Source organism: Lactuca sativa, chromosome 2 (genome assembly GCF_002870075.4).
Source record: "Lactuca sativa cultivar Salinas chromosome 2, Lsat_Salinas_v11, whole genome shotgun sequence".
Classification (NCBI taxonomy): Eukaryota; Viridiplantae; Streptophyta; class Magnoliopsida; order Asterales; family Asteraceae; genus Lactuca; species Lactuca sativa.
Window position 1 is genome coordinate 59,939,829 of NC_056624.2, and position 10,258 is coordinate 59,950,086.

At 36.7% G+C, this 10,258-nt stretch overlaps 1 protein-coding gene across 1 annotated transcript; it reads right to left on the bottom strand.

The window, feature by feature from the left end:
• Window positions 1-3,657: 3,657 nt before the first annotated feature.
• On the bottom strand, window positions 3,658-4,212 carry LOC128132310 (leucine-rich repeat extensin-like protein 3). Its single transcript, XM_052768833.1, has one exon. It carries the CDS (start codon window positions 4,210-4,212, stop codon window positions 3,658-3,660), a length of 555 nt encoding a protein of 184 aa, XP_052624793.1.
• Window positions 4,213-10,258: the final 6,046 nt, after the last annotated feature.

Genomic DNA, 10,258 nt, shown 5'->3' on the forward strand with positions numbered 1-10,258 from the left:
TGAATTGAACGAGTGAAAAAAGGATGTATCTAACGTTATACTAACGTAAAAAAAGGTAGGGAAAAGAAAATGCATAGAAGGTGCTCGAATAAATGCTTGAAAGAAAAACACCCCCATGTATTATATTTAACCTTATATACTATACTACTATAGTGTTTGCACCAATTTTACAATATTTTATCACTCTTTGTTGTAGAGAAGGAGAATAAACCTTTGGCCCTTCCATAAACATGCAAATACTAATGGAAGCTTTCAGTCAAGGGATGTCAGATCTTAATAGTCGCTTTGTATGTCTAAAATTCATGCTATAAAGTGTTGATTTGAGGTATAATTGTTATTCTTTTGGCATTTCCCCTTTTTTTTTTTCCTACAGTGGCATCGATTTCAATTTTTGACACATAAGGGTTACCTGTGGATTTATAAGAAAAAAAATGATGTTATTAAGCTTGTTAATTAGTTCGAGAAAGATGGAAAATTTAGGTTTTATTCATACTTTTTTTTTAACTTTCTAACTAGATTATTCTTTATCCATATTATGGAAATAATCATACGATGCACTCTTTTCTATTGTGGGAATAACTACAAATATTATTTTATCTTCACTTTGATCTTGTTTATGCATTACGTGCTTCTACCATCATAGGTTCTAATATATTGTTATCTAATTGAAACTTCTTATATATTATGCTATTATGTGGTGTTATTTGGATTAGGATTTTTTTAGAACATGAACTGCTTTCTACAAAAAGATTGATTGTATGAATAAACCCTCAAAATTTGTCTCTTCATTTTAACCAGGTAAACTATTTCTCAATTCCGTTTATCTTATATTATGAATTTATGATTTTGGATCCACTATTCAAGCAAAAAATGGTGTTTGGAGTTGGTTTAGTTTGACAATTTGTTGACTGTTGTAGAATCCAACTTGGTTGTTTATTAATAGAACACCATAAGTGATTTAAAAGCTCTTATGATCAATTTTCCCAAATCTGTCCTCCAACTTCTAAAATTCTTGAAAGTCAATAAGAACTCCTAAAAATCATGAGACTTAGTTTTCTGGAAATCTTAGTGTGTCTAGTTTCTTCAAACTTTAAATTGCATTTCGAAATTCCAAATCCTTGAGGGGTAAAATTGGTAATATTCTCAGGCTGGTCCATGTTGTCACATATTTTATTCATTGTCTTCAAAAAATCATAATAAATTCATTAGAACTCCAAATGCCAAAATTCCAAATCCTATACTTAGATATGGATGTATAGTTTCCAACATATAAAGGTACTGATGTAATTCTTAGTAGATTGGTACATTTTATTCCAAGAGTGTTGAGTGGTCCAGAAAATGACAACTTAAAATTACTAGCTTGTAAATTTAACATAAAATCAACCAAAAATCATTAGAACAAGAACTTTATATTTCTGAAAAGATAAAAGGGGAACTTTACCAATATTATTTTATCGAAATTTAATAATGGGTTGAAAGGTAAGAAAATAGATCCCAAAAGAGCACTACAATAAAAGAGAAAATACAAAAATATATACATAAGTTTTATAAGAGTAATACAACAAAGCACAAGCTAAATAATGTTATAATTGTTGTGTAGGTTCTTGGAAAGGAAAGGATCCATCTTGCTCATGCTAGCTAATTTTCAAGTTCAAGGAGGTGAGTTACACTAACTCTCCTATTATGTAGGTATTACTTGTTTTATGTTATTGTTCACGGATACCCTAATCCGGTAGAGTGAACAAGGAAAGGTAGAATGTAATTTTTTTCTAGTGAGACAAGCAAACAAGATTCATTTATGTGTTCTCGATTTGTTAATTATTCTCATGTATTAAATCGCATGTTATCATATGATCTAATCACATATGACTTATATGTACAAGATTCATTTTGTGTTTTCGATTCAATAGTTGTTCTTTGTCCCTATTAATCGTATGTGATTAAATACATAAAATGACATATAATTAAATACATGATAACAACTATTGAATTGAGAATGTGAATTTGAATCTTATTCACATAAATAATATGTGATTAGATATGTATAATCACATGTGATTAAATACACGAGAACAACTATTGAATCAAGAACATGAAAATGAATATTTTCGACATAAATCATATGTGATTAGATACATATAATAACATGTGATTATGTGTATCTAATCACATATGATTCATGTGGCTAAGATTCATTTTCGTGTTCTCGATTCAATAATTGTTTTTTTTTTCACTCTAATCACATATGATTTTATTTGGAAAAAACGAATATTGTCTATATAAATCATATGTGATTAGATACATATAATTATATACACGATAAAAAATATTGAACCAAGAACATTAAAACAAATCTTTATCCAAATTAATCATTTGTAATTAAATACATCTAATCACATGTGATTATATGAATCTAATCACATATGATTTATGTGGACACAATTAATTTTTGCTTTGTCGATTCAATAGTTGTTCTCATTTATTTATCACATGTAATTATATGTATAATCGTATGTGATTAAGTACATGAGTACATCCGATTAAATACATATAATCACATGTGATTATATATATCCAATCATATATGATTTATGTGGATAAGATTCATTGTCACATTCTTGATTCATTAATTTTTCCTTGTCAACTGTAACCATATGTGATTAAATACATATAATGACATGTGAGTATATGTATCTAATCACATATGATTTATGTCGACACAAAATAATGATGTCTATATAAATCATATGTGATTAGATATATGTGATTTTATACACGAGAACAACTATTGAATCAAGAACACAAAGATAAATATTGTCCACATATATCATATGTTCTTAAATGCATATAATCACATGTAATTACATGTATCTAATCACAAAGAATTTATGTGGAAAATATTCATTTTCGCATTCACGACTCAATTGTTGTTCTTGTGTATTTAATTCCATGAGATTATATGTATCTAATCAGATATGATTTTTATGGACAATATTCATTTTCACATTCCCGTTCAATAGTTGCTCTTATACATTTAGTCACATATGATTTATGTACACAAGATTCATTTTCGAGTTTTTGATTCAATAATTTTTCTTTTTCTACATTAATTATATGTGAATAAATGTATACAATCACATATAAATAAATACAAAAGAAAAAATATTGAATCAAAAATGCGAAAATGAATATTATCGATATAAATCATATGTGATTTGATACATATAATAACATGTGATTAAATACATGTGTACAATTATTGAATTGAGAAAAAATTATGAATATTGTCCACATAAATCATATATGATTAGGTACATATAATCACATGTGATTATATGTATTTAATCACATATGATTTATGTGGACAATATTCGTTTTTGCATTTTTAATTCAATAGTTGGTCTCGTGTATTTAATCAAATACGATTTATGTGAAAGATATTTTTTTATCACGTTCTTGATTCAATAAATCATATGTGATGAAGTATATATAATCACATGTAATTATATACACGAGAATAACTATTGAATCAAGAACATTAAAACAAATTATGTCGGTGTTAATCATATGTGATTTAATACTTACAATCACATGTGATTAAATATATGAGAAAAATTATTGAAACGAAAACTCAAAAATGATTATTGTTCATATAAATCATATGTGATTGGACATTGTGGGTGGAGGTGATGGTGGGGGGTGGTGGTGATGAGTGGTGGTGGTCAGTGGTGATGGGTTGTGTGTGGTAGTGGTCGGGGGTGTTGAGTGGTTGAAGCGGGTGATGGTTGGGAGTGGTGGTGATGAGTGGTGGGTGGTGGTTGGTAGTAATGACATGTAGTGGTCATAAATGGTGGGTAGTGAGTGGGTGGTAGTGATGGATGGTGGAGGTAAGTGGCTGTTTGTTGTGGTGGGTGGTGGGTGGGGATGATGGGGGCGGGTGGTGGCGGCCGGTGGTTGTGATCGGTGGTGATGGATGATGGTCATGGGTGGTGGTGATGGTAGTGGTAGTGGTGTCGATTGGTGGTGATGAGCGGTGGGTTGTGGTGTCGAGTGGTGGTGATGGGTGGCAGGTTGTAGTTGGTGGTAGTCGTGTTCATAATGGAGTGTAATGGCTAGGTGGTAGTGATGAGTAGTGGAGGTGGGTGGGTGGTGGTGATGATGGCGGGTGCTGAGTGGGGGTGATGGTGGCGAGTGGTGGTGGCCGGTGGTCATGGGTGGTGATAGTGGCAGGTGGTGGTCATAGTGGTGGGTGGGTGGTAGTGATGGGTGGTGGAGGTGGATAGTGGTGACTGGTGGAGGTGAGTGGCGGTGACGGGTGGTGGTGGTTTATGGTATTCTTTGGGTGGTGAATGGTGTTGGTTAGTGGGTTTTTCTTTTTTGTTTTTTTACTTATTTATTGGTTTATATTAATATTATATGGTATTTAAATTTAAAAATAATTATGTGGTCAAAATTTGTTCTCAAATGTTTTTGCAATAAGAAATGTTCTCGATTGAACACATCTTATATATATATATATATATATATATATATATATATATATATATATATGTAACGCCCGTAGATCCGGACTAGTCAATGAGAGGCAATAGGGGTTTCGACAAAAGATCATTTAGAATAAATAATCTTAACCAAGTTGTAGAATATGTCACAAGGTTTCCGTGCATATAAAGAACGCCGAAATCCGAGTTATAACGAAGAAGTTATGACCCGTCGAAGTTTCGCGTCGGAACCGGCACGACACCGGGAAGCGTAAATAGTGAATTTACGATAGAGCGAGATTTAGCCTTAGCAATCTAAAAAAAAGTCGTAGAATATGTTAAATTAAGAACATCGATAAAAAGAATGCCCAAATCTGACTTTGTATGAACAAGTTATGATTTTTCGAAGTTTCGAACTAGCAATGTACAGCCCGAAATTCGAATATTAGATCGAGCGGTTTTTAGCCGACACGACTTGAACGAGAATCGAAGATCTCGTTAAGAGTAGCGTAGCGAGAAAAAGATGGGTGAAAACGGACATCGGATGAAGAAGTTATGAGGATTTAATGGACCAATCTTGTCCCGGCCTGTTAATAATAAAAAATTTAAAATCGAGCCAAAATTAGCCAGCAAAGTCTAAACGAAAGTTGTAGAGTATGTTCCCACCTTCGCGTGGATATAAAGAACGTCAAAAACGGAGCTCGTATGCGAAAGTTACGATTTTTAGAAGTCGAGAATGAAATTTGCGAAGACTGTTGCTAGATCGATGACGTGGCAGCACCACAACCGTCCAATGATGGTCTCAGAAGTCGCTTCGGATTGCGACACGCCACCCTCGCATTACGCCCAACGTCCGAGCTCGGGTACGCGGCGCGTACGCCTTGCACTCCTCGGTCCAGCTTGAGCCACGTCTCCCCACCGAAGCTTCGACATCTGCCAGTCTTATCCGACGAACGCGCAGCGTACAACCTTCGGTACGCCCAGCGTAGACCGAAGGCTCGCACTATAAAAGGCAGCGAAGGCTGCCGACTTTGTTGCACATTTTCCACTCTCTCTCTAGATTACTTTCTCTCTCTAAAGCTCCAAACCACCCCTAAGCCCTAGTTAAGCCCCTTAGCTCCCGAGGGAAGCCCCGAGGCTCCCGGAGTCCCGAGAAAAAGAGCCTTTCGGTTTCGAAACGTGCTCCAATTAAGTTCCGGTTTTTGATAAAATTCGCTGTAAGTGTGCTACGCTTACGCAATTTTTAATATAGCTTTCAAATAATTATAGGAATGTTATTAGGTCCTTAAAATAATTATTTGGGCTATTATTATGAGTTATATTGAGTGTTATTAACGCTTAATAATAGTCAGACTATTAATTTGTCGCTGTTATCGTTAGACTAAACCCTAGTGGTATTGGTACTAGGTTTTATCGATGGAAAATTGTTTTAAGAGTATCGAAGGGCTGTCCGAGTACTGAGTCACCACCTACTCAGGTGAGTGCATAGTCCCTTTCATCTTACACATAGATATGAAGTATTTTATATAAACTACGTGCTATGTGTGCATATTATCTGAATACTTGTTGTCTATGTTGGATGAACATTTTATACATGTTTTAAAGGATTTAAACTGTATACATATTTTATATATACGAATATGTTGGGTATGAGATGGGTAGATGAATGATGAGAGATAGAAGATGATGTGAGTATATATTGGCAGCTATAGACTTAGTGCCTATGGGACGAACACCGATAGCTATGGACTTAGTACCTATTAGTTAGACGCTGGTGGCGATGGATTTAGTACCTGTTAGGAATTGGTAGCTATGGACTTAGTACCTATTAAACACTGGTAGCTATGGATTTAGTACCCGATGAGTAGGATATAGCAGCTATGGATTTAGTGCTTTACGGACAAACATCGGCAGCTATGGATTTAGTGCCAATCCTATAACCCTGGAAGTAAGGGACTTCGGAATATACGAATGCAGGATAGATGACTCTTAGGTTAAATCCTTAAGAGTAAAGAAGATAATGGGGATGGGTAATTGGGTTAATTGTTTGATGATTGAACATAATAATTATATTATTGTGGGTTGAAAACCCTATGTACTCACCAGGTTTCCCAACCTGACCCACTCCAGTTTATTTATATCACAGGTGTTGATATGAAGTCACATTACACTGAGAGATTAAAGAGATGTAGATCACTAGTGTAAATAAATGTAAGTTCTGTTTATGCTTATGTTTCTGTATTGACAATGACATCCCAAATGTTTTAAAATGAATAAAATACGTTTCTTCGAAAATGTTTTAATAACGTATTTATCATGTTTTTCTGGGAACAAATTCCGTAACATTTTTATGAAAAGAAGTACTCTGATTTTTATAAAGCATAAACAAAATCGGTCTTTTCTAGCCGTGAAAATGGGGATGTCACAGTTGGTATTAGAGCATTAGTTTAAGCGAACTAGGAATATGGATTTATTTCTAGACTTAAACTTAGAATGCTAAGCGATGATTGTGAGGTGTGAGCACTAGCTTATTTTAGGGATGATGCCTAAATTGCTTTTATGTGCTAAATGCTTTGTGCATGATATGTTGTTAATTGTTCGGATCTATGGTCTGTTGCCGACCGGATCTGGAAACCTTATGTGTCTAGGATTCTAAACGTGTGACTATGATATTAGAACTAGCATGTAAACGTTTCGGAGTGATAAGGATGATTTAAATGTCAATCCTAAGTAAAGGTCTAGATTCACCTTATTCGGTGTATAGATCAAGATGGCAAGGACCCGTAGTGGAAACGTAAACGCGAATGGGAACAGAAACCAACCCCCAGTGGTTCAGCAAATACCTGTTGTAGAAGAAGTTGCACCTGAGCCAGTCACCATGGCTGGAGTTCAAGCCATGATTCGGGCTATGTTAGCTGAACAAAGGGAAGAAATGAGGCAGATGTTGAATAGGGACGAACCTACTATGCCCATTGAGCAACCCGAATTGATTCCCGAGCAATCTGAGGAAGGGAACTACAGCCGCCAAGTGAGTCAAGTAGGGACTCAAGGTGAGCAAAGGGATGGCCCAGAAGGGAGAAACAACAAGGATGGGCGGATGTACAAGAATTTCTTGGGTGCGAAACCACCAAGTCTCTCAGGAAGCCCAAAGCCTGTTGAGATTATGGATTGGATCTCCGAGATGGAAATGGTGTTTGAGAGCTGCGACTGTAGTGAGAAACAGAAGACCGTCTTCGCCGTAAGACAACTGAAAACTGGAGTCTTGAGATGGTGGAAGCTATTAACAGATACGATGCCACGATGAGAAGCCTTAAGGATGTCATGGGAAGAGTTCTTGGAATAGTTGAAAATGCAGTACTGCTCGGAGGTAGATCTGATAGACCTAAACAACGAGTTTCAGAACCTGAAGAAAGGGAAGATGAGTGTTGATGAGTATGCCACCGCATTCACCAAGAGGATGAAGCTATTCCCCTACTTAGTGCCTACTGAACTCTCCAAGATTGATAGGTTTGCTAACGGACTGCCCACTGACTTTAGCCCAATGGTCAAAATGGCAACTACCTTGAAAACAATTGTTAGGGCAGCTAAGAACGTAGAGGCCCGGATAAGAGAAAAGGGTCTAGAAAAAGATAAGGCAGGAGAGAAGCGGAAGTTTGAAGGATCTTCAAGGTCTGACAAGGAAAGCAAATTCTCAATGCTTGGAGGAGGAGATGGAGGTAAAGCGAGATGGTGTGATAAATGCAAGAAGAAGCATGGTGGGAAGTGCAATGAAGAAGTGACTTGTTACAAGTGTGGGAGGACTGGTCACTATTCCAAAGACTGCACACATAATGATAAAGTATGCTATGGATGTCGAGGCAAGGGGCACATGTCCAGAGACTGCCCAAGGAAAAATAAAGCAGCAAGACCAGAAACGCCACCAAGGCCAAGGGCATTTCACATGATCCTCGACGAAGCAGAGAACCATGCGAGGAATCAAGGATGAGGACTTTATACCCGAAGATCAAGTTATGCAATAGCCATAGTATCGTATGATGTAGCCCATTAGTGGCATAGTCCAGGGTGAATTTGAACACCTATGTAATAGTTTCAAGAAATAATAAAATCTTCGTTTTGTTATCTGGTGTGTTAAATTGTTATGTGATTTTCTTGTATAGTGACTTGGAAAACTGCGAGACTATACTTGGGACGAGTATGGGTAGGTGTGAATGGTAGTAGAGGCCTATACTACCGGAAGCACAGGACTCACACTTGGATCAGGGAAAGTCACAAGGTTACCAAGAAGCTACTAATTGATTTCGTTTTATTCAAGTATGTCGTTACTATTGTTTCGGTAATGACTAAGAAGATTGTTGATATTCCGAACCCAGTGGTCATATCGAATTAAGTCCGACTACGCTAAGTATGCTATGTGGTTTAGAAAATCAAGATCGATGTAGCGTCCGACTTAAACCAAACGATTGAAATCAAAGCGATCAATAGAAGTATCGCGCTCGTTGTTAAAAAAAAGTTGGTAGTGTGATTATATCACATTAGAAAATGAAGGAAGGCATAGCTTGTTTTAGAATTTAACTCTAAAAGACCTGAGTCTAAGCGTTGCAACATACGATGATAAGTCATTAGAATATGACGCATCGATCTATAGTAGTAATAAAAGAACTCATCTCAAGTTTGTATCCAGTAAGGATTCAGATTGTGACTTGCGGGTCATAACTTGGAGTCTAACCTGAGGTAGAGAGCATGTGCACGATCGAGTACTGCTTACAGTCAATGAGTCTAAGAGATAGACTTGAAGGAATATAGAAGTTATAATTATTACCTAGGATGAAGAGATGACATATGGAGTCATTATACGAGCCCTGTTTCGTTGATGATTCCGGGACATAATCATCCTAAGGGGGAGATAATTGTAACGCCCGTAGATCCGGGCTAGTCAATTAGAGGCAATAGGGGTCGAAAACGAATTTTCGACAAAATATCATTTAGAATAAATAATCTTGAACAAGTTGTAGAATATGTCACAAGGTTTCCGTGCATATAAAGAACGCCGAAATCCGAGTTATAACGAAGAAGTTATGACCCGTCGAAGTTTCGTGTCGGAACCGGCACGACACCGGGAAGCGTAAATAGTGAACTTACGATAGAGCGAGATTTAGCCTTAGAAATCTAAACAAAAGTCGTAGAATATGTTAAACTAAGAACATCGATAAAAAGAATGCCCAAATCTGACTTCGTATGAAGAAGTTATGATTTTTCGAAGTTTCGGACTAGCAGTGTACAGCCAGAAATTCGAATATTAGATCGAGCGGTTTTTAGCCGAAACGACCTGAACAAGAATCGAAGATCTCGTTAAGAGTAGCGTAACGAGAAAAAGATGGGCGAAAACGGACATCGGATGAAGAAGTTATGAGGATTTAATGGACCAATCCTGTCCCGGCCTGTTAATAATATAAATTTTAAAATCGAGCCAAAATTAGCTAGCAAAGTCTAAACCAAAGTTGTAGAGTACGTTCCCACCTTCGCGTGGATATAAAGAACGTCAAAAACGGAGCTCGTATGCGAAAGTTACGATTTTTAGAAGTCGAGAGTGAAATTTGCGAAGACTGTTGCTAAATCGATGACGTGCAGCACCACAACCGTCCGATGATGGTCTCAGAAGTCGCTTCGGATTGCGACACGCCACCCTTGCATTACGCCCAGCGTCCGAGCTCGGGTACGCGGCGCGTACGCCTTGCACTCCTTGGTCCAGCTTGAGCCACGTCTCCACACTGAAGCTT

Coding starts and splice junctions, on each gene's coding strand:
- LOC128132310 (XM_052768833.1), bottom strand. CDS start 4,212: ATGACCACCGGCCACCACCACTCGCCACCATCACCCCCACTCAGCACC.